At 40.2% G+C, this 24,120-nt stretch overlaps 2 protein-coding genes across 10 annotated transcripts in view; both read left to right on the forward strand.

The window, feature by feature from the left end:
* Positions 1-210: 210 nt before the first annotated feature.
* hmgn3 (high mobility group nucleosomal binding domain 3) lies at positions 211-15,365 on the forward strand. Of its 7 annotated transcripts, none has more exons than XM_032586168.1 (7): positions 256-500; positions 4,803-4,853; positions 5,095-5,124; positions 7,504-7,554; positions 8,477-8,569; positions 8,754-8,853; positions 11,678-15,365. In XM_032586168.1, exons 1-7 carry the CDS (start codon positions 486-488, stop codon positions 11,683-11,685), a joined length of 348 nt encoding a protein of 115 aa, XP_032442059.1. In that variant the 5' UTR covers positions 256-485; the 3' UTR covers positions 11,686-15,365. The 7 variants fall into 7 exon arrangements, with proteins under 7 accessions (XP_032442060.1, XP_032442059.1, XP_032442061.1 ...); XM_032586164.1 differs by lacking the exon at positions 256-500 and adding an exon at positions 1,069-1,245; XM_032586169.1 differs by lacking the exon at positions 5,095-5,124 and having other exon boundaries at positions 211-500.
* Positions 15,366-18,341: 2,976 nt separating this feature from the next.
* Positions 18,342-24,120, forward strand: part of phip (PHIP subunit of CUL4-Ring ligase complex) — a 40,149-nt gene continuing 34,370 nt past the window's right edge. For 2 of the 3 annotated variants that reach the window (XM_032586158.1, XM_032586157.1), the window contains exons 1-6: positions 18,343-18,670; positions 18,787-18,845; positions 18,931-18,960; positions 19,114-19,173; positions 23,522-23,672; positions 23,883-23,981. In XM_032586158.1, the coding sequence (XP_032442049.1) occupies positions 18,631-18,670; positions 18,787-18,845; positions 18,931-18,960; positions 19,114-19,173; positions 23,522-23,672; positions 23,883-23,981 (439 nt within the window). In that variant the 5' untranslated portion in view covers positions 18,343-18,630. Of the gene's footprint in view, positions 18,671-18,786; positions 18,846-18,930; positions 18,961-19,113; positions 19,174-23,521; positions 23,673-23,882; positions 23,982-24,120 lie in introns of all 3 variants that reach the window. The other variant, XM_032586156.1, reaches the window with a different exon arrangement.

Here is a 24,120-nt window from a genome sequence, read left to right on the forward strand (position 1 = left end):
TTTGGTTTCTGGTTCTGGTCCTTTGTGTTTTATTTGTTCCTTCTTTTTTTTTTGCCCTCATTCTACATCACCCAGATCCCCAAACAGAGAGCAATGGGGCCCCTTCTCCCATTGGCCCGTCTCCACTTTCCCTCAAAACTCGGGCTCGGCGCACAAAGAGCGCGCAGCCAATCGCAGAGAGCTTCGGGGGAAAACCCCGGCCAATGCCCGCCGCCCTGTTATTTACACAGAGACCGACCCGGCCAATCAGGAGTCGTCACAGCGCAAGGATTCTGACCCCTCCAGCCAATGGGATCGGGGAGGCACAGAGTTTTGTGGGAGTGCATATAATCAACATATTATCCAAGGTGGCTCAGATATTGATCCGGTATTCCTAGGTAGTTCAAATTCACCTCCCGCTGCCCTTCGGCTTTGAACTCATTTGTCTCTCTCTCCTCTCCCTCCTCCTCCTTCGAGCTCGGCTGGAGAATTATTCACGCGCAGAAATGCCGAAGAGAAAGGTGAGTTCCGGCCGGCGCACTTCACTGTAGTTTTTTCCCCCTCTCTCTCCACCACCACCACCACCTCCACCACCACCACCACCTCTCGCTTTGGACGAAAATAGCGGCGCGCGATTAATGTGGCGACGCCGCGGCAGGCAGGTGAGGCGAGGCGAGGCGAGGTGATGGCAAAGTTTCAAGAGAAACCCTGCCACTACGCTTCTTGTTTTTAGTGTGTATTTTTACGACGTGGTTTCTTTTTCTCTCCTATTTTTAAAAAAAATTTATTTACGCATCATAAATATTTCTGTCCTCACGTCAGCGTTTGTATGTTGGTCTTCCCCTCGTCCCCCACTTCCCTGTCCGAGACGGTGCGGACTGGCGAGAATGTCAGACGGATTCGCAAGATGGATGGATGGATGGATGGATGGATGGATGGATGGATGGATGGATGGATGGATGGGCGCGTGAATCTAACTATAAATGTGTTGCAAACAGTTAAGCTGGAGACTTTTCATTTCAGAATATTTTTCAGAAGCAAAAGGAGGGAGGAAAAAAAAACCAACATATCGCACACCCCCTGGTCTAAATTTAGTTTGGAGAAATGGTAGGCGCCAACCCGAATGAGCGATCCCATATTCAGGAAGAGAGCAGGCAAAAAAAAAAAAAAAAGACAAGGAAGAAGGGAAGAATCAGGGAATTGCTGTTGCCTCTTCACTGTCTAAACAGCAGCACGCCGTCGAGTGCCATTGGATTGTGTTCGTGGGTACGTGGAATTTGGCGTTTGCATCACCTGAAATCTGCTATTGTCTGCGCAGAATCTCCTCTGAGGACAGAGAATTTTAGTGGAAAGGGAGAGTGAGAGGGACAGGGGGTATTTAGGGGCGGAGGGGTCGCCCACATGCAAATGATGCGATTGTCACATTGCATGTAAAACTGACTCTGTTCCCCCTCCTGTGTGCTTACACCTGCATCCAAGAGGTGTTGACCTGTGCGTGCTGTTCAATGTACGTCCTAGTGAAAATGGGGTTTTTTTGGGTCACACTTAAATGTCTCAGGTCATCAATTTGAATTTCAAAAAGATAAACATTAGCAACAGAACAATGGTAGTAAGTCTGCCAATGAGTGACTCAGAAAACCAACATAAAGGTTTTTGGAGCGGCCTAGACAAAGTCTGGACGCTTTTGCATGACCTTAATAGAGTGAAAACAAACTGCAAAGAAGAGTGTGCCAAAACTCCCGTTTTGTTGGATAGTTATTTATTTATTTTTTGTAATTAATGAATTCATCATCATCATATGCTCAGGTTATCTTTGGTTGATATTCAGGTTAGGTTTCATGATCGAAAACATCATGAAAACTATGACAAAATGCAAAACGGGAGAATATTTAAGGGGGCTAACAAGTTTCCCTCTATGCGATTAACTATACTCACAAAGCGTGTGACTCGTTTTACTGTGTTTAATAATCTAAGAATAAAATTCCTTTAAAAAATGAGGTTTTTCTTTCTAGTCAATTATGGCGACACAAGAAATTGCAAATATTTTGTTTCAATATCGGTTTGCACAACATTGCAAAATGACTGTTTGGACAGCTTGAACTCCTGGCTAATATTCTGTAGGAAGGAGGGAGACATGGATTCATCTCAACTGATTTTACCAGTGTAATGTTTTTTATTTAGTAAGGGTGCACCGATTTATCGGTGCCGATTTCCTTCATTTTGGGAGACCGGTGAACGGCCGACTTTTACATGTGAAGCCGATCTTATCCACCGATGTTATCAACCTCGGCAAAGGTCTAAATATCAACCACTGTGCTTTTCTTTTCTTCCATGAGAGGCGTTTGACTGACAAACCGGCTGACCAGATCATATCTGCACATTTACGGTTAACAACAGTCACTCCATTCATACTTATTCAGTAACTTTCTTGATATTTGAGCAACAGTTCAGACATAAGAATGGTATTGGCTAAAATTGGAAATGTTAAGTTATTCTTTTTAATAACTCTGTAATCAGCGATTGACCAGAAAACTGCAATCGGTGCACCCCTATCATATCTGGTGCATTGCTTTGATTCTTTCATGCATGTTTGAGGAATCCTTGAATCTCCCATGGCAACCATTCGGGGATGCCTCTCCTAAGAACGGTTGCAAACAGCCCAATGGAGGAGGGTTGTTCTGACGAAGTGTTGAAGGTGGAGTGTTGGAAAGAGTTGGAGCTTCTTAAAGAAACAGACGGGTCAAATTGCAAAGTCAAAAAAATTTTATGTCATTTTTTATTTATATACAGCAGCATTTTTATAACAACTAAAGGTACCTTTTACTTGATTGTGCTATAAAGTGTCACTGTGTCTGGAAATGTGTATTTCTGGGGTGTCAGTGAAGCCCAGGTTGCTTTGATGCTATTGGCCTGCAGGTCATCTGCATTGTTGGATCTGCTGTATTGTTCCTTTATTTTCCTCTCCAACTCTTCCTCCAGACTCTGACATCTTGATTTAAAAATGAAACACAAACTTTACTTTTATCTAAAGCCCAGTTCTTTTTCTTCCAGTTCCAGATAAGATGCTTTTGGTACAAGAAATGCGACAGTTGTAGGCCATGTCTTGCTTGGATGTGTTTGTGCCTGGTGGCACGCGAACCACTGACTGCATCTGCAGTTCATGTCTTATAGATTTATCATAAACTCTTCCGTTTTTTAAGCTTCACAATCCTGTCAATGCTGTGGTTGTCCCTCAAACTTGTCCCCCTATTTTTTTTTTTACATGTTTACCTTCCACTAAACTTTCCATGAATATGAAAAGCTGTCACTTCAGCAGTCTTACCTATGAATGTGTAAGCTGTCATATGCCTTATTTTGTCGTTTGTGATATTCGCCCATTTTAAGTAAATAACTAACGAGTTCACATTTGAAAATTTGTGGTTTATCCAGATGTGCCTGTATGAGCCGGGATACCAAGGTCCTGACTGGAACCTTTGTATTTGTACGGTTCTGGTACGCTCGTAAATCTGACACGCAAGCAACAGCAACGGATGATAATGATGCTTTTTGGGCCCACTGTAGGTTTAATTTAACCTTTAAAAGGCAATCTGATTGGACGCTGGAGAAGATTATTGTTGTGTTCAACTTGTGCTAAAAGAAGTTAGCCTAAATAGCATCTCAATGCTAACCGCACAGATGCCGCAAACGCTAAATGTCAGCGTCCACAGCTCATACTTCAAGAAGTATTTTTTTTTAAAAAAAAACGTTACATTAATGAAACATTTGAAAGCCAATTGTGTATAATGTCACTATGATCCATTTTCATGGTTGAATTACTTAAATAACAGATTAAAAACAATATGCCTCTTTGTTGTTGAGCACATACTTCAATTTACCCAATAATTTAGCATCATCGTCTATTTGAATCGGGAATGCTGCTTATTTTGCAGATATGTAATTTTAGATATTTAAAGACCCTGCAATTAACTCAATGCAAAAATTTAATCTAGTCTAGTAAATTTGAATCATACTCTTGCAAATATTACATTTGTCAGCCGGTCCCATGTGATCTTAAGTGATCTTAGGAGGCGGGGACGCTTTCAGCAGCCGAATGTTTCACTTATGCCTTGGGCCGGTACTATTTACAGCCCATTACGCCGCGAAGGAACTCTGTTGTCGGCCAGATGCATCTTTTATTAAAATGGAAATCACCGGAGAGCTTCCAGCATCATCACGGCGCATATCATTTACACAGCATGAACCTGTAGTGCACCTCTAAGCAGTTTTCAACTCATAAAAAGAAGAGAAACGTGGTAATTAAATCACTCAGGTGAAACTTTACCGAACACTAGGCTCTATTAGATATGCAAAAATTGCAGATTGATAAATCCTAATTAGTTTTGTAAACCTTTAGAGTTGAAATTATTTCCCCCAGGGGTCGACAAAAGATGGCCTGTAATTTATTTTAACTCAACAATAAGCAAAAGATTATAAATCGTACAACTGATTATAATTTCCTAGTAATTTAAGAATTCCTAAGGGGGAAATAACACCTAAAGGGGTGTATTTTAAGTTTATCAAAATACAAAAATTGGAATTAAAAGGATGTTTTAATTTTTGACTTCAGTTTTATAAAATGAAGAATAAAAACATCTCTATTAGGAGTATCCGTGTCCAAATCCAAAGGAGTATCACAAATATTAAGAGCAGTAAACCCTTTCTTTTATTGTTCATTTGTGAAAGAAATACACATTTATTAACCGAATCATCTTAATCAGTCAAGATAATCGATGTAAATCACTTAAATCTTTAGTTTTTAACCTTCTTATTTTCTTTTCTTTCAGTCCCCAGAGGGTGCTGAGGGTAAGGAAGCCTCTAAAGTCACAAAGCAAGAGGTAAATATTTGACATGACATGAAGGTTGTTGTTTTTTTTTTGTGCTGTGTGTTTGTTACGACATGCTGTGGGTTTGTATTGACTGTACTGACGGTGTATGTATATGTATGAGAAAACAGGGCAGGTTAATAATTAGGACATTTGTAGCTGCCCACAGAGTGTATTTGATATGTCTCTCTCTCTTTTTCTTTCTCTCTGTCTCTCTCTCTCTCGCTCTTTTCTCATCCCTTGCTCCTTCAAGCCCACCAGAAGGTCAGAGAGATTGTCGGCGGTAAGTTTCCCTCTCCCCCTGCCTGTCTTCACCTCTGTAGCTGTCCTCTCTCCGCTCTCTTCGAAACTCCCCTCATAGCCGTGGCTAAAGTCACAAATCCAGTTTGCGGCTTTGATCGACGGAGTCGGTGTTTATAAATTTCATGATCGTTCTCCCTCCCCTCTCCCCGAGGGCCGAGTTCTGGCTTGGTATGCATGTGTTTTGTTTTTTTCTGTTGTTTCTGTCCGCTGTGGTCCGGGTCTGCTGCATGGCTGGTTTTAATCAGGCCAAATTACTAAAACCAGTTTCATTTAGATGCAAAATGATCTGACAAATGATGATATTCTACATTATGCCAGTGACTCTGGTCATTCAGCTGTGCCCTACAAGTGACTTCTCTCTCTGTGTTTTGTACTTTGCATGTTTTATCCGTCCATTGAGTCTTTGCATGTTTTTGCATGTTTGCATGGGGCAGTATTATGTTAAATGGACTTTTTTAAAGCTTTACATCATGTTACAATGTTATTCTCTTATCAAAAACATGCCTAGAGTGTTGCTTTAATTCTTTCATGCATGTTTGAGAAATCATTTAATTTCTATGGCGACCATTAAGCTCTTTCTAAGGCGGAGACTTGGCTCCACCTTAGAGACACAGCTCTTCCTTGAAGCTTCAGTTTCCAAGCTACTGAGTTTCTCCCTCCCCTGAGTGGGGAAGACGTAACTTCCCCACTCAGCTCCTTCAGACTAGCCAGCTGCAATTAGCAAACACCTGGTGTAATGGCACATCTGCTGAGGTCATAGTAGGAGCTACTTCTCAATGAAACGTTGGTAAAAAATGTTGTTTAAAGGTCAATAGAGGAGATTGTGACGACATCTCCCAGGCGGAGTTTCAGGAAGAGCAGGAGTTTCTTAAAGCGACAGAGGCCAAAGTTCAAGGCGTTAAATTACAAGACATATTTGATAAATGTAGCATTATTTTAACAACTGAAATTAACATAGTTACTTGATTGTGCTATAAAATGTTACTATGTTCCAAGAAAAGAGATAATATTGATTTTCTGTTATCTGTTAATACTTACATATTTTGGGATAACTAGATTTTCTCTTTTTCACTAAGAGTTTACAGAAAAGGATCACCGCAAAGTCACTTTCAACATGACTTTAAAGACATTGTTTTTGCTTGTCACAGTTGAACGTTAAAAAGTATACACACAAACAGAAATATGTACAGTATACTTTCCGAAACAGCTTTAAGACACAAAACAGGGTGGGATGGTAATAATATAACATGATTTTTTATTTTATTATTTTTTTAATTACAATCATAATCATTAGAATTGTCACAGTTAACAGGTGAACATCTTTGTAAGTTTGTCAGGCTGTGTCTGGCATAAGCGACATTTTACAAAGTAAACAAATTATTTCACATAAAAAGTAATTAATCGTGTAATAAATGTATACAGTTTCAACGGACTTCGAAAGCGTATTCAACGTATGTAGATGTCTGGATTCAATTGTGGGTGTGCAGGTTGTTTACGAAGCATTTTTGCATCAACAATAAAATTGTTTGAAAAGTTTTGTGTTTTTTGGCAAATAGAAATTCACCAGCTGGTTACATTCCTAGTCCAGACTTTTCTGTAACAATGACAGATATATATATTTTTTTAATGTTAGCATCAACAATATTTGAATAGGAATTTGTTTATTTATTTTGTCGGGGTCTGGCAGGGTTAAATTTGGACGTTAGTAGATTTATTGATTCACACATTTTCTATCCTACATATTTTGACTAGTATACACATGTATACCTTTTGACAAATAATAGAAATGTATATTGCAGAAAATATATTTCCCATGTTAAATTTGGCGCTATTATAGAAACATTAATATGAAAACGGTGCCATTCATTGTTTTTTTGCCTGATTCCCGACTTGCTATGTCTTCATTTCAACTGTTTAAAGAGTTAACCTCACAGTGAACCATTGTTGAAGCTCTACAAAGCTCATCCTCTGTACAGGAAGGATATTCTTAGGAGAAAAAAAATCACATGATTTAACTTTTTTTGACTTCAGTGTTACTGAAGCTCATGGCTTCAGGGTGCACTCGTTCACACTCAGTACTGTAGGAAAATTTGCTCGTTTTCCAGTGCGATCGCCTCACTGATCTGTCGTTTGAGGTCAAGATGCAGAGGAATGTCACAAATTTGTAACAAAACAAAATCCAAGTATATTAGCTTTTAATCAAGATTCTCGTCAGACATGAGTTTCACTACCATCTACTATATTAAGGGTACTATAGCTATCATAAAATGGCTCAGATTGAAGAGACTGAATCAAAAAATTCTTACAAAATGTGAGAATAGTCAGTTCTCACTGATGTGATTTTTGTTGTTGTTTTTAGAAACCTGCTCCGCCCAAAGCTGAGGTGAAGCCCAAGAAGACCGTTGTCAAGGTGAGGAACCCACTCAGCCACACTTTAAAAAACTTGAAGTACTTGGTTCCCTCAGCGACACTGCTGGATGCTCCCTCCACATTTACTGGCCTCCCTGGTAAAAGACGTGTAGAGGCATTCAAATACATTCTTCTTTTATTGCTGGTGCATAAGCTAACTGGAAAATTTGAGAGTATTCCAACTTTTATTTTAGGCGTATTGACTCCGTTGGGGTGTTGGAGTCGTTTAACAAAATCACAGGCGCTACAATTCCAATAAAAACAAAAATCCCAATAAAACTAACTGAAACATTTTCCTAGTTTATGTTGTTTTGACTTTAAGTTGATCAAAGGGTTGAATGACTTTTAATTCGTAATCCACGGTTTTCTATTTCCCTGGGATATGAGTACGATGAGATATCCAGAATCCCACTTCACTTAGTCTTCAAAATGGGAAAGACGACAAAAGATGCCATTTAGGTAAGGCAAACAAGTTCTGGTCTTGAAAGTCTGGAAATGGCTACAAATAATAAGCTTCTAATCATGTCCATGTCAAGGAAAGGTTTAAAAGTCTCCATATCAGGCATTAAATGCTGTCTCCATGCCAACAAGTTATTTACAAGGCATGCTAGATTTAGTTATTTGGTCAGATGAGACCAAAATTAAGCTTTCTAACAACAAACACTCCAAGTGCGATTGGTGTGAAACAAATGGTGGAAAAGTGCCTCTTGTCCATTGCTAACAATACAAAGTAGGTAAAGAACCTGTGATGCTGCGGGCTTGTTTCTCTGACAAATGAATTTGGAGTCCTCTTAAAGTGTATGATAACTATTTGAGATGCCAGGGGGGCCTTTCAAATAAAAATCTTGCCGCTTCCTTGAAACTGAAATTAGCCCTGCATTGGTTCCTTAAACCTGGAGGTCTTGTCTTTTGTCTCGTGGCAGAAGGAAGAAAAAGGAGCAAAGGCCAAGAAGGGCGGCGGTAAGGGGAAGAAGGAAGATGGTCCGGCCCAGAACGGGGAGACCAAGGCCAACGAGGTATGAAGGAAGGAATATAAAGCATACTTTATTCCCTAAGGGATAGAAAGAAAAAACAACTGATTTTTATGTCAATGTATGCAAACATCATCCTTTCAATAAATTACTTAACATCTGTTTTCCTCATTAACTCACACCACGATCATATCATGTATCTCCTCCATACACACACACACAAACATAGATCTATGTGTCTCGTCCATCTGTGAGTGTGTCCTCCATCAGAAGCATGGCTCCCTCCTTGATGTCAGTGAAAGGGCAGAGCGAGACAGTCAGAGTTAAGGGTATGCGGCAATGATCCTAATTCACCTCTCTGTGATTGATTTATTTTTTTACTTTTAGTCACTAACCACTTCTTCATTTCTACGTAGCTAACGTTTAGCCAGTGTGCTGTGGAGTGCTGTGTTTGTTGTGAGGCTTGAAAATGTGACTTCAGCCAGCGGGGATGGGGTCGGACGGGGAGGACGTGTTGCTTGTTCTGCAGTGAAGTGAGCCAAGGACAGAATTTTTACTGCTGCTGCACAAAGCTGTGAAGTGAAATGTGATTGGGTCACTGCGTTCTCAGACAGCCGGTCCCTCCAGTAGTCACTCAGAGGAAGCAGAGACATTGGATCCCCCTTTTCAAGTTAAGGCTAACTGCCGGAGATATTTTAGTGCTGGTTAGAAAACAATGAGGAGGAGTAAATCACATAGCCGGGAGAAGCTTTAAATATATTAAATCCTTCAATCAATACACACTTTTCCGGATCAAAATTTATTACGTGCTCAGCAGGAAGGTGACAGATTTGAGGTTTGTAAAGTATATGTTTGATCTGACATTTGCCTTTTGGTAAGATACGTGGCAGGTGGCAACTGGGAAAATTATGGTAACGTCAGCACATTGTATTACCTCTGTAGTAGTATCTATAGTAAGTAGTATCATACTTACTATAGAAACGCTGCACGTTATTGTTTACATTTGGCAATTTTGCGAATTCGCGCAATGTTGTAGGGCGACAAGACGATCCTTTTACCTGCCATGCATAGCTGCGCTGCCACAGTAGAACAATTTTGTTAGCAAAATGAAAGCTGGAGATGTAGATATTATCAACTCGGTGTGGTGCGCCACAGCAGATAGAGGAATAACGCAGAAAAAACGCTGAAGAACAGCTCAAAACCACTCAAATTCTTCTTTTTTCTTGCTCTGTGTGTCGGCTACCCGCAGACCCGTTGCCAAAGCAACCGCCTGACAACAGCTCCATCAGTGTATCAGAATTTAACACCAAAAAACACACAACAAAAACAACTTTCCCACACAAAGAACAAAACAGAACATCCTGTTGCAAACAAGTTTCCATTTTCTTCAACAAATACTAATTCCACGCTATTTCAAGGAAGTATCCTGTTATCAGCAATGTGCCTTATGCCCCGATTCCACTGAAAAGTTAGGTTTGTTCGCTCATTTGTCTATTCCCATTGTAAAAGCAGATCATACAACCAACCCGTATCGCACCATTCCAGGGCCGCCTTTAGTTGTAGGTTCTTAAGGCAATGGTACGATACAGTTAAGAGTGATACTACTGGTATCACACAACACAGTCCAATATTTAGGGAACACAAAACGTCCCTACTTGCGACAAGCACGAGACATATAAGCGTACCACGATTGTCGAGGACAGAAACCAAAGATGTCATTTTATGGGTTGTATGTAATGCATCAGCCTGTACCTATTTAGGACAGGAAAACAACTATGTCCCGCTATGGGCTAACCCACATGTCATAATATTTTATTTGAGCACTTTTGACCTCAATGTCAATGTCAAATTTATTTATAAAGCACTTTTAAAGCCATTTGAGGCGTCACCAAAGTTACTCCTTTGATTCCTGATTCTTTTAATAAATGAAGAAGTACCAGCTGACTCGTATTCTCCTTGATTAAAACGAATGCACAAAATTGATTAAACCTCTACAGTCTGCAAGATTTCTCTCTTTTTTTCCTCCAAATGAAAGAATGACCATCAGGTGCAAACACTTCGATTTTACTTTTGTCAAACCACAGATAAGTCTTCAGAATTAAGCTTTCTGTCCATGCATTTGCAACCTATAACCCAGCTTTCTATGTTGCTCTTTGGACGACTTTGCCCTCGCTGAATTGCCTTTCTGGCCATGTTGGTGCAAGACATGCTACACTACGGATAATCACATTCTCTTACCAGTTTCACCAAACTCTCACACATTTCACACCAATGTGTGTTGCGTTCATCTCTGCGACACAGGACCTGAACGCTGGCATGGCGGGACATTCCCACCTCGTTTATGCTACAGAATTATTGTTTGAACTTTGAACGCATCCCCAGGCATTTGCATGGAAGGATGGTCCAGATTTTCCATGATGCTGCACAACGAAGCAGTGCGTTTGTGTCCTGTAACAAAAACAAACAAGCAAAAAAACATCTACAGGCATTCCTCTATTTAACTCAGATGTTGTAAATTAACGTAATCGGAGTGTTTCCAACAGCAGTGACATCATTATCATGTAGGGTAGCCAAATTATTTCCAAAAGGAAATGATTATTCTGGTTTGAAGTCTTACCAGTGAAAAAGAAGGACTTTTGTTTTTTTATGCTCTGTATGTAAACATTTAGCTTCAACTGTAAGTCCTGTAGCAGTTACAGATGGTAGTTTTGGTTGTAGAGGTTTTTTTGATTTTTGATGAATTCAGAAACACCCCACACGTTACCCAGGGGGCGTCTTGTGCAGCTCAGTGTTTCCATGACACTTTAGATGAGGTATCTTTGAGAATGTGTTCTTGCACCATTTTGCTATCACCGTTGTGTCACTGGAAAATCGTCTCCAAACGGCGATATTATCATTTATCGCGATAACTTCTGTGGCAATTTATCGTCCAGCGAACTTTATCCTGACAGGCATCGCTCTTACACATTATCTGATTTAAACCTCAACATTATGCGATACCAGTAAACCTCCCACACATACACTTGAGTCTTAGCAAACCGGAATAAGCCAATAAAAACATCCTGGTTTAGGTTTAGCGTTTGGATAGCATCAGTTTCCTCTGAAACCCACCTCAGCCGGATCGTCTAAAACTCGCCGTCTTCTTCCCGGCAGGTCTCTGAAGCAGCAGAAGAGGCGACCGACGAGAAGGCGTAAGGATTCCAACTCGTCCACCGACTCGTCCGCTCCAACTCCATGGCAGCAAAGCATCTTTTTTTACTGATGATTTTTTTTTTTTTTTGTACCATGCCATCTTTTTTTTTCTCTCTCTCTCTTTTTTTGATTAGCGATAGCGATGGACAACCAGCAGAACCCTCATCCTCCCGCTCCCTCTTGCATCCCGTGTTGCTTTAGAATACAGCGTTCATCTTAGATGTACAAAGGCACATTGAAGTGATTTTATCAGACAGTTGCAGATGTTATTTGTGATGCCTGAAAAAAAAAAGAAGAAAAAACGAGATTCTGGGGCATAAATGTGACTGTTATGATCTCTAAACCAGTTTGGCCTCCTATTTGTAGTTATTCCTCTGCGAAGAAGGTCACCATTATCGTCCTGTCATGAGGAGATGCCCTGATCTCTAGCCCTCTCCCTCGCCGCCCCCCAGACTCTTTGGGGTAAGGTGGAAAGTTAAAAATGCAGAGCAGTGGGAGACCAGACAACATAAGAAACATCTGCAGTTAAAAAAAAAAAAAAATACAATTCCTAGTTTTTAGAATCCCTAATGCCGTTCCACATGGCTCCTTTTGTATGTGTGTGTTGGAGTGGAAGTGTTTGTGGGTATTTTTTCTTTCTTTCTTTCTTTTTTTTTGAACATCTTGTCCTGAAGCAGAGTGACATAGCAATAAACGAGTGGTGCTCCTGTTCTGGGCGGCTCCGTCGGCGTCGGACCCTCGGGGCTTCGGCGGAGTTTCATCCTGTTAGGAGAGAATATTTTGAAATAAAAGAAAAAGTCCATCACACATACCTGCCATCCCCCGCCCCTCTTTCTGTCTTTCTTTCTTTTAGCGTAAATAGAACAAATGTGGGGTTTTCTGGGTCAAAGTTCAACGTGGTTATATTTGGGGTTTTATGTGACGAAATGAAACGAAGCATGATTGTGATGTTGAAAAGATTCTGTGGTTTCTAAAGTTTTTATAACCCCCAAAAATCTGAGGAAACATGGCACGCATAAGGTCAATACGTTCACAGTTTATTTAGGTGTGGACTTTGACTGGTCCGTCCTAACACACCAGTATATTTGGTGTGTTAGGCTATGGACATCCTGGTGGCTATTTGTGGCCCTTGGACAGATTTTTCTTTGTAATCAGGGTAAAATTATTACCGACATCAGTGGAAAATGTTAAGCAGGACGCAAATTATTTGTGTTAACTAAGCCTTTTATAACCGACACTTTTACTGAAATGTTGACTTTGCTGCGCCCAAATGGGCTTTTACTGAATTTACTAAACTTGGCTAAATATAGCAAATAGTTTAGAATAATTTGTTTCAATTGAGCCCAAAAGAAATGGAAAACTTTTAATCCAGAAAACGCTCAGAATTCCTTTCAAGTTTCAGATCTGTAATGAAAACCATCCGTTTTATACAAAAAGGTTTAAATAATTTATTTGCTAATGTTAATTTTTTTTTTTTTTTTGAGTTCTCAGAGTAATATTAACTTTTGACCCACATGACTAAAACTTTGGACACCCCTGATCTAAACTATTGGATCTTAGCTCCTCCTAGAAGATGGTGAACTTTCTAACCTTCTTCTCAAGCCTTCTTCAATACTACTAGCTTCTCCATTTAAGCCTAAGAAACCTTCCCCACAGCATGATGCTGCCACCACCATGTTTCGCTATTGCGATGTTTGTGGCAGGCCTAGGCGTCAGCAACCAATTTATGCATAACATTTACACAGAGAACGACAGTGTAAAAAAAAAAAAAACTTCTTTTGTCAGTCTGTTGCAAACTATGTTCTTTTTCTATAAAATTTGAAAGAAATGTATTAACTCTGAAACAAAAATCTAATTTCATTTTGTTCTGTAATTTAAAAATACAAACACATTCCCTATTGTATGTGTGTTCTGAAGAGTCATGTTGCTTTTGTGACTCTAAAATAAGTTTTGTTGGGCAGAAATGGCTCTTAGGGTTGGACCAGTGGTTTAGGGAAATGTGCTGCAGTTTTCCAATGTGGCTTTTTTACATTTTGCCCCCCAAAATGTTCAATTTTTTGGTGTCACCTAAACAGAACACCTTCTGTTGCAAGTCTCCCTGAGCACACTGCAACTTCTTATTTTGGGCTTTATTTTGACAAACGGTTAGCATTCCCGAGCGCCGCTTCAATGCGTCCGGTTTTGGAAGTACTTTTTAAAGCGCTCCGTGTGTGTGTGTGTGTGTCCATCTGTACACCTTTGTGTGTGTGGGAGGTCGCCAGGGGCACGTGGCAGTGTTAAATACAACTGCTGTGTCAGGAAGTGAAAGGTCAGCATTTGTTGGAGTGGTGGGACCAGTGAAACCGTTCGGCCTCTTCATTTGACCTGTCGTTCAAAACCATAAACCAGGAGAGTCCAAACTTTTCCTCACATGGGCCAAAATCGTCAAGTCAAAAGGAGTTGAGAGTCAAAAAAACATTTTCTGTTACCAACTAGCCATGCAACACTTTAGTTAAATAAAGTATAACTACATAGCATCAGAGTTGTTGCTAGAAATGGACGTTCGCAACTTAAAAACTTTGCCTAATTGAAAGCAATTTTAGACATTTTCTATTTATCAATTTGAAAAAGTGTAAGTTAGTCAATTCTGAGCAGTAAAAATCAGGACTTAGGTCACTCTTTTTTTTTTTTTTAATAGGCATGCCGTCTTTAGTCGTGTTTGTTAAATTAGTTAAAATCTGATTTTCGGTGCAGCAAAGTTTGCTTTTGGGTAAAAGTCGCCGGTCCTCGCAACACAGCGCAAAAAGCGTGGTTACTCAAAGACGAGCACTTTGTGTCGAAAGGCGATGTTTTCTACTGTAAGAAGATTTCGCTTAGTCTGTGATCATTTTGACCCAATTAAAAATAATAAGTCTCCATCTACATCAAACCCCTGCGGTGATCGACCACATTTGATGTTTTCCATTGTAGCATCTACAAGAGGACGGAATACAAACATTTTTATTTGTGTTGTGTTCATGGATCCTCATCACAAAGGGACGAACTGATGGGATTTAAACCTACAGAAGTGCTAAAGCAGCGAACATTAGAAACAAATACAGCAGTTTTAGTGTCTTAACAAGGTCTTTTGATATAAATTAAGAACAGCGCATTCAGTTTCTATTTGCTCCCAAAATGTCTGCCTGTTTGTAAAATAAATGATAACCTCTGATTCCACTGTTTTGGCTGTGACATGCTGGGTGGATCAGGGTGAGGTCGCCTCCTTGTGGCCGTGTCACTCCATAGGTCAGCAGCCTAACTGGTATTCTTTTCTTTCTGTCCTTTTTTTTTGTTTTTTTGTAATTTTAGCTCTCTCTTATTAAATAAAATGTATCTAGACTGGGAAAATCTCAACGAGATAACTTGTTTGTTCTATACACATCTACCAATCTGTGTAAAACTGCTTCGCTGTGCGGCTGCACAGTTACAAATTGTGTTTGATTCCGTTTTAGACGAGAGAGTGAAGTAGTTTTCCTGAATGCAACGCTCCGTATTTATGGAGAGGAAAGAAAAAATTATTTTGATTTTTAAAATGCACATCATGACCAAAGAAGAAAACACAAACAAACAAAAAGAACAACAGAGCAAGACAAAATACAGACAAAATTGCAAGCACATTTGCTAGTGTGGTTAAAATTTTTTTTTAAAAATCTAATAAACTCAGAATTTACTTTATTTCTAATATAACTTAGCTTGAGTTTTGGAAAACTATCCTGCTAATAGAGATATTAAGAACACATCTTCAGTTTACTGGTAAAGATCATTAGAAATGATAAGTTAAGTAACAAATGGATTAAAAATGCTTCAGCAGCTTGTATGTGAAAGGGATTCATAAGACTTCAAGTAAAAGTACGATTTGTGACTTTGTTAAATATAATTATTTCTTAACAGAGTTTTTTTTTTTTGTCTCTGTTGAATGAATGTATTTGAATTAATGGCACATCTCTCCCCCCCTACATTTTTCAAAGTTGATAAAATGCTACGACGATAAAATAGTTATTTATTTCAAGTCCTAACGCTGGAAAATGTACGTTTGCAATGCTTTCGACAACATGTTTCTTCTGATTTGAAGTCATATGACAGAGCTCTATACCTTGACAGAGAATCTGTGAAGAGAAATAAAGATTAGGGTGATGGGAAGTAGGCATTCCAACCACAGAGACTTGGTCACCAAAGTTCAATTATCAAAATACAGGTGGAAAAATACAGAAGCTTTTCAGTTATGCTGGGAAGACTATGAAAGGTATTTTTATTCTTTAAAAGATGGATTTTCTTTATTATTATTATTTAACGGACACTGCTTGTTTCATTTCATTTTAAGTGATGCCCGTCTCATTTGCTATGACGAGCAAATATTTTGGTTGAAAGAAAATATCTTTAAATCTGCCAGGGGTCATTTCTGTGCTGGTGAGAACTGACATCAGGAGTTTTATATAACAATAATTTGTTCTGCTCTTGGTTTACTTTCAATCGTAACACGATGTTTTTGTTTTTGCCACATTTTAACCCACTTCATGATGTCAAACAGGGTGCTTTTTTTTTGGTTGTTTCTTTTATTTTGTAATTTCTTGATTGGTCAAGTGCGACACAAATCAGGTTCGGGTGAACTTAAAAAAAGAAGTTAAAAAAAAAAAAAAGTGGTTTAAAAACAGAGTTAATTATATTTTCAGCCGTTGGTTTTGGATTGCTTTACCCCTCCGTAAAAGAGCAAGTTGTTTCAAATCTGCATTTTGCATTTATTTAGGTAATCTTTGTTTGTTTTTAAAATTAGCTGAATGAGCTAAAACATGTAGGTGGGAAAAACAGAACAAAACACACCTGTAAGGGTTTTTTGTTTTCCAAATTGTGCTTGAATAATGCCTTGCTTTAGTCAATATAAAATTATGTCAGGAGCTATTATCTAATCATAAAAGGGGTTGAACACTGAACACTAAAAAGCTATTTATTGTGGGAAATCTAGACTGTTGAATGAAAATTGCTGGGGTGTTTTGCTTTTTTTTAAATAAAACTTCTACAATATGAAAAAATAACATTTCAATTTAAATGGTTGCAACAAACGGGCAAAAAGAGCAACTCATTTTTTCTGGTTTGCTCACTTTATTATCTTAAAAAAACATAAAAAGATTATTTGTTTTTGTTGTGTTTTCAGGTTGGGAGAACATTAACTCCTGGCTGGTTTTGCTCTAAGTAAACACATGAATATAACTACAATTATTTTTTTAATCAAAACTTTTACACATTTTATGGACGCAGTTAAGTTTAAGTGTTGTTCGCAATGAGACAAAGTTGAGGAAGGTTTACCTTGCTGCGTGTGCACTAAGCGTTAGCCGTCTTCGTGTGCGTACGAAGGTCGCCTGAGAACAATTAGTCACCCACTCCACTAATGTGGCCTTCATGAAAGAACGACAAGACGAAAGTCATGAGAAGTTGTGTTGGCCGTTTGCCACAAGACTTGTGAGGGACGCAGCAAAACGGGTGGAAGAAAATGCTCTGGACAGACAAGGCCGAACACGAAACAGACACCAGCACTTCGTTCCACATCACCCTGGAAACGCGCCACTGTCCCTCTGACACACGGTGATGGCAGCATGCTGCTCTGGGGATGATTTTTCTCCGACTACAGGGATTAGGGAGAAGATAAATTAAGCTAAATACGGGGTTAGACTGGCCCAAAGTCCATTCAAAGCCAGGTCCTTTTTGTTCTTTTAAAAAAAGCACTTTCAGATGTGTGATACGACTAAAATCAACCCGAAACTCCAGGCTGCCTTTAACTTTTGTGAGACAGGCCTTGCTTCCATGTTGTGTGCTGATCCTTTTGGTTGTTACATTCCCAAGTTTGCACAGTCACACAGAAAACATTAGCATGGACACTTAAAAAAAAAAAAAAAAAAAGAAGTTGCTTGTTTTAGCATTATTCCTAAATAAAACTTTTGGGGGCAAATGATGCAAAAAAAGTAGCTTAAACTAACTGTTGTTTCTTTTTCTTATCTGTAAGTCATCCTGCGGTGTGTGTTTTCTTGTGAATCTTCCTTGACGGTCAGCCTTGCGTCAGTCTCTATTGTTATTAAATTGCTGTAACTCACGGGGGTTTCATTCATTAAGCTGCATTCCCCGTTTCCATCCCTTCCCCCCATTTTACTGCTTAGCAATATTTGGAAGAGAAATGGACGACTTCCCCACCAAACGGCACAGAGTGGGTGTGTTACAACGTCGTGTTATACAAGACGGCAACAACGAGCGAAGTAAAAACACACGCATGTTCACACGTTTGCAGAGCTGAAACAATGTACAATTAGACTCAACGGTTGTAAATCCTTCGCGGATACGGGAGCCGTGATATTCAACAAATTCTGTCAAACAATGTCGTAGAAATTACGCAACGCTGCCTGCGTCCTCTGTTAAATTATAACTATGTAATACTTTTTGTTTTTCGTAAAATGTGGTAAATACGGGGTAATTTCGTCGTAACAGCTAAGCTACAGCAATGTGTCCTCTGCTTTAGCAGGCTGCCATTTCTAGCTCCACTCTACAGAGACCGAGTGAGACGCACTTGTTTGTGTGGTTCCGCCATTTTCGTTGAGGGGGGAGGGGGGATTAATACAAATAAGCCAAACAACACAAACCAACGGAAAGTAAAATTCAGCAGAAGCAGCTGTTGACGTAATGATATTTTAGGCACTCGTCGCCAACATCTGAAGAACGTTAGCCTGCGCAGCGAGTCGTACGGCGCGCACTAGCTGACGCTCGGCGGATGAATATGAACGCAGGCGGGACTATGTTCGAGCGAGGCTGAATGGAGGCAGCCTCTTCCTGGTGGATAAACAGTGACAGCTACAGGGCAGCCACCTAGACCCAGCACACAAGCTCTGGCGCTGCCCTGGCAAACAACACCCAAAATGGCTTCAGACAGTACACACATCGCGCAGTTGACTTCTGGTGAGTAAAGTGAGAACGAAGAGTGTGTCACGGCTGTTTTAATAGCCCCCAAAATGTTCTTCGGTGCCCTCTTCTAACGCAGCTCCCGTCCTCTTCTCCCCCTCCAACCGTACCAGAACTGTACTTCCTAATAGCCCGGTTTCTAGAGGCTGGACCGTGCCAGAAAGCCGCCGAGGTTGGTGTTTTTGCGTTTTAGGTTAATTTAGAACATGTCCAAAATTGTCACGAGGTGTAATTTTGCGTTTGTATCCTATTTTCAGACCCTGATAAGGGAGGTGGAGGAGAAGGAGGTAAGCAGTCAGCACTACGAGAGAGATGCTTCTCTCTGCACTGTACTGTGGGATGTCGCCTTTTCTCTCTGAATTATCATTTAGCGTTTTAAAACATCACTCCACGCATTTATGAACTGGGTGGTCACACTCCACACTATTCCTCTGTTTCAGCTGCTGCCCAGAAGGCTGGACTGGACAGGGCAGGAGCACCCCGGGACGTACACAAATTTCGTAAGGCTGCTCTATAACCGAGGAAAAAAGTTTTTAGAGAGCAAAATAAAAATTGAATTTCCCGCAATTTTTAAATCAGGTGGCAAAGAAAGAACCCCAAAGCGCTCTCGGGGCGAGCTGGCTCCTGGTTGGGGGGGTCGTTCTGCAGCACCGACCGGGTCGAATGCCGACCCCGTGTGCAGCCCGGTGTCACGCAGGTCCAAAAGGTTTAAATAGTTGTTGGAAAATAGTGTGCGAAATGTTGATACGTCACGAGGGCTGTGTGGTGTGGGAGCGCCAGGATCAGGAGGAGGGACTCCCTGCGCCACAAGCCTGGGAGAGATGGAGGCGCTCTTGTCCTGCGAAGAACCAACATTTTTGCGTGCATGGGGGCAAGAGTTGGAAAAGATTACTTTTTTTTTTTTTTTTTTTGAAGAGAGGGGAGATATAAACAGCAGATTTTTAGTAAAGCTGCTCTGTTGGAGCTTCCTGCTCGGCGCGGAGGCATTCTGGGGAAAGGAGTTGTTTTTTGGGGGGGGGAACTTGGATGCAAGTTGGAGCTTAAGAAAGGAAGCTGATCAACTCATGCGAAGATGAGAGGTAACTTTTTTTTTTTGCTGATATGTTCTGTTAGAGCTATTAATTTAACGGATAATTGTCATGTAAACAAACGGCTACACGCGCTTATTTACGCACGGGGGCGTGGAGACCATTTGTTATCGCGTGCATATTTACGTCCTGGCTCGCCCGCGTGAAGTGAAAAGTAGTCGACTCATTTTTTTTGTTGTTGTTGCCATTTTAATTGATTTTTATTTTAATATTCATATTTTTTATAATTTAACGTGACACGTTTAAAGGAAAGAAATGCGCACGCGGGTTTGCGGGGTGTCTTTTCCTCGCATTTACCAAAACGTGCGCGGAGAGATGGGAAGGCGAATCGCTGCGCATTACGACCGAACCGAATCTCGGATGTTTAAAGAAAATAATTGACGGCGCGCTTCTTCTGCCTGGCTGCGTTTCTTTTTTTTTCTCGCTCTTCCTGCTCGTCTCTCCGTTCCTCCCCCCTCCTCCTCCTCCTCTTCCTCCCTTCTTCAGCCAACCTCCCTGGTCTATTGTGTGTAACATCCACTGTTGTGTGTAGAGAATTTAAGAGCAAAAATCCTGCGGACGCGGTTTTAATTATTCGACCAAAAAGCGGGTCGTGGGGCGTTTCAGATGTGTTCTGTCTCTCTGTCAAAGAAGGGGGTGCGGTGGGGTGGTGAGGAGCAGCGATGAAGAGCACACGCATACCCCTCATTGATATTGTTGTAATTAACAATATTAATTATGGCTAATTAATTGAAGGTTGGGGGGGGGGGGGGCATTAATTAGATTTTTGATTATTTCCGTCTTCCATTTAAATTAAACGGATTCATATCGTTTTTGAAAAAAACATTTTAATATTTTGTTGCTTTATTAGTAGCCGATCAATTGAATTGTTGATTGATTTAAAAATATAATCGTTAATGTTCGGTCAATTTTAGACCGAGTCATTTAAACTGGAGTCAGAAGGTGTATATGTGTATATATTTATTGCTAGTTTCATATTTTCATGGTCACCCAAGGAGGTGTAAGATATGAAGAAGAAGAAGAAAATAAAAAACAGAGAGAACTTGCAGTGGGTGTGAGGGACCATGTGTTCAGTGTTGGTGCAGTCGTGGCCGGGGGTGTGTTCTGAAGGAAAATGGAGCCAGTTGTTTTTGCACATCTTTCACTTATGTATATGAGGACGTGTGTGTGTGTGTGTGTTTTTTTTATGTGCCGTTATTAGATCAGCCTGAGAGAGGCTCTGATATGTGCTTGGCAACACCGATCACGTCTCAACGCCATCAAGGATGTTGAAAGCAATTAAAGGGTATCTGTATGTGTGTGTGTGTGCGTGTGTGGGTGTGTGTGTGTGTGTGTCATGAGGAATAAGTTATGGTTGCGGATTAGATAAAGAAATTAAGCAAACGAGTTTCTAGGAGTAAATGCATGTGTAACAGTGGGCTTATTTAACCAGCTGAGACATGCAGCGTAAATTCATTGTGTCTGGATATTTTATCAGAGAATCTAGTCTCCTTAAATGAACACCAGGCTTTTATTTTCCTCCCTTTAATCCCGCCGTGTGTTGCATGCTCTTTGAGTCATCCAGGCATGTGTGTTTCTTCAGAAGTAGGCCATGCGAGAGAGTCCCCCATGTGTCAGTGGAATCAGTGACACACTGTGTTTATAACAGGCTGTTTTTTTTTTCTGTTTCCTACCTCATGGTTATGTTGTGTTTCCCCCGCCCCCCTCCAAGAACCAACCCCCTTTCTCTCTGCTGCTGAGCATTAGCTATGTGACATTTTAGGCTGTGTGCTTCTCCCATTGAGCATTTTGAGAACAAATGTAATTTATTAGGAATATGGTCAGCGGTTAGCTGTCTTTGTTAGCCTCGTTCTGTTTGTTTCTGGGGAATGCCTTAGAGATGCTAATGCATTTTGCAAAAGGAAACCCTTTGCTTTTTTACCTTATGTTGCTGGAGGTTGCTTATCATAAGTCATTGTTAGGCGTACATTTCCAGTTATCAGTACAAACACTAAACATGTCCATTTGGCTTCCAGTTTTGTCCTTTTTGGTTTAAGTTCAGACTCACGGCTGCCCAAAATATCGTTCCAGCGTTTTTTGATATGTGCAGGCACGTTGTGAATGACCTGCTTACACACGGGGTCGCGTGAGATTCTCGCCGTATTAAAATCTTGAGTTAAAATACCTGAGTTTTAACACAACAACTTGTAACGTGATCCAATTGCCTTTGGTTTACGAGAAAAGAGCAACACTTACTTTTTTGTGCTAGAAAGCGACGCAAGATTATATTAAGACGTAGCTATAAAATTTATTTATTTATTTATTTTTTTAATCTATAAGGTTAAGCAACAGCATCAAATTAACACCCAATAAATAGAATTATGCCTGTTTTTCAAAATATGTCATGTTTATCTTCTGCATAAGCAACATTTATATAACAACCTTGTACTAACAGGTTAGTTGCTTTACAGACCTGCAACTGTGGCTGTAGAGTAGTTGACTTGCAATCGGGTTGTTGCAGGTTTGATTCCAGTCTGCATATGTGATTTGTATAAATATATATTGAAGAATAAATCTATGAATCTTTTTGCCTTAATAAAAGTGATCTTTGTCATCTAGTAACATTACATTATTTCTCGTTGAGGTGACCACATTGAGTAATCTTGCACTGGTCAGCTTGGCTCCACCTAATGAAGAGTTGTTACAGATAAGATGAAAACGACATGTAAGCACCTCCTTGGCTGAAGGAGACAGAAAGCATCACTATAACAACCAATGGCTGGACGTCTAAATGTAGCATAAATGTACCGCAGGCCACGCGTAGTTGAGCAGTAGTTTGAAGAGATTCAGTAGATTGGGAAAAGAAAGTTCTCATAAACTTAATATTGTGTCTTATTTCATCTTGAGTTTTAGCTGTCTGGACTTAAAACTATACAAATAGATGATAACCAAATGTTTTAGAGTCATAACTAGTTGACAGCTTGATGTGCTTTGATGCCACTAACTAACCAATGCCTTATCTATCACTGATGTCAGAATATGTGGCAGTTTACATCCACTGATTCTCACATTTTGTCAAAAACATTATTTGCAAGCACCATACATTGAAATACGAAACAAGGATAGAAATACTGAATAAAGAGTTAAACAAAATAAGTCGACAGCTTCATCATTTAAGCCGGAAGCGTAAAATGGCACGATGAACTTAAAGCTGAATGTCATCCAGTACAAACCAGCTGTAATGACGTTCTCACTCGCTGACTTTTTAGCCTGGATTTACAGAGCAGTATTTTTTCTATGAAATGCTACTAAAGTGAGTTTGCTAGAATATAAACGACCCAATTACATCTCAGCAATTGCTCAGTATGTTTAAAATTAACTGAACGGTGTGAGAGTTATGGAAAAGTACGGTCGCGGGTCAGATGAGAAAATAATCAGACCTGCCTGCACACACACTTTCTTCTTTATGCCGGTGCTCTCTATTAAAAAAAAAAAAAAAAAGCCAAAATCTCAAACTTGAGTTTTTTTCCCCATGGGTAAACCATTCACATCAAATTTTCATATAACACAAACTGCATGAAGTTCGAACAACTCGAATCCAGTTTTACTTTCTGAATATTTGTATTTTGATGCTTGTTCTAATGAGAGGAACTATATCAAATTAAGCTTTCTGCATTGTTAGCAGAAAGCTAATGATGCTTTAGCAAGGTGAGAGAGCTCTGTTTTTTTTTTTCTCTGCTTTCCTGCTCGCACTGGTTGCTGATTGAACGCTTGTGTTCAGGTGAAGCTGTACAGACACGTCGCTCCAGACCACCTGCTGCAGGTTTGCTCCAGAGTTTGTCCACTGCTGGAGAGGGAGGTCCCCGCCAGCGTGCCGGGACTCACCAGCCTGCTGGGGGCCGGCAGGCAGAACCTCCTGCGCACCAGCAACAGTAAGTGGATGAACAATGCATGAGCTGCTTTTAACATCGACACAAGCCAGCGGATATACATTATACATGTGCAGTCTGTCATGGAAACCTTTGGGAACAAAATCTGAAAGTGTTAAAGATGGAGGGCTTAAATACATCCAGACCAAGCTAAAGGTGTGCCGCACAGTGATCTTTGAAACATGACTGTATCTGCTTCCTCTGTTCTTCCAGGCTGCAAACATGTTGTGTGGAAAGGTTCGGCGTTGGCAGCACTACACTGTGGAAGACCCCCGGAGCCACCTATTATTTATGGGAGTCCACCCAATATTGGTATGAGTTATTATTATGGTTTTTATCTTGAACATGCACGAGCCTGGATGGGTTTGTCACAGTATGACAACATTAAGTAAAACTACACTACGGCTCTGTGTTTACACCAACATTTGATCCATTTTTTAAAATTTAAAAC

Source organism: Xiphophorus hellerii, chromosome 15 (assembly GCF_003331165.1).
Source record: "Xiphophorus hellerii strain 12219 chromosome 15, Xiphophorus_hellerii-4.1, whole genome shotgun sequence".
Lineage (NCBI taxonomy): Eukaryota > Metazoa > Chordata > Actinopteri > Cyprinodontiformes > Poeciliidae > Xiphophorus > Xiphophorus hellerii.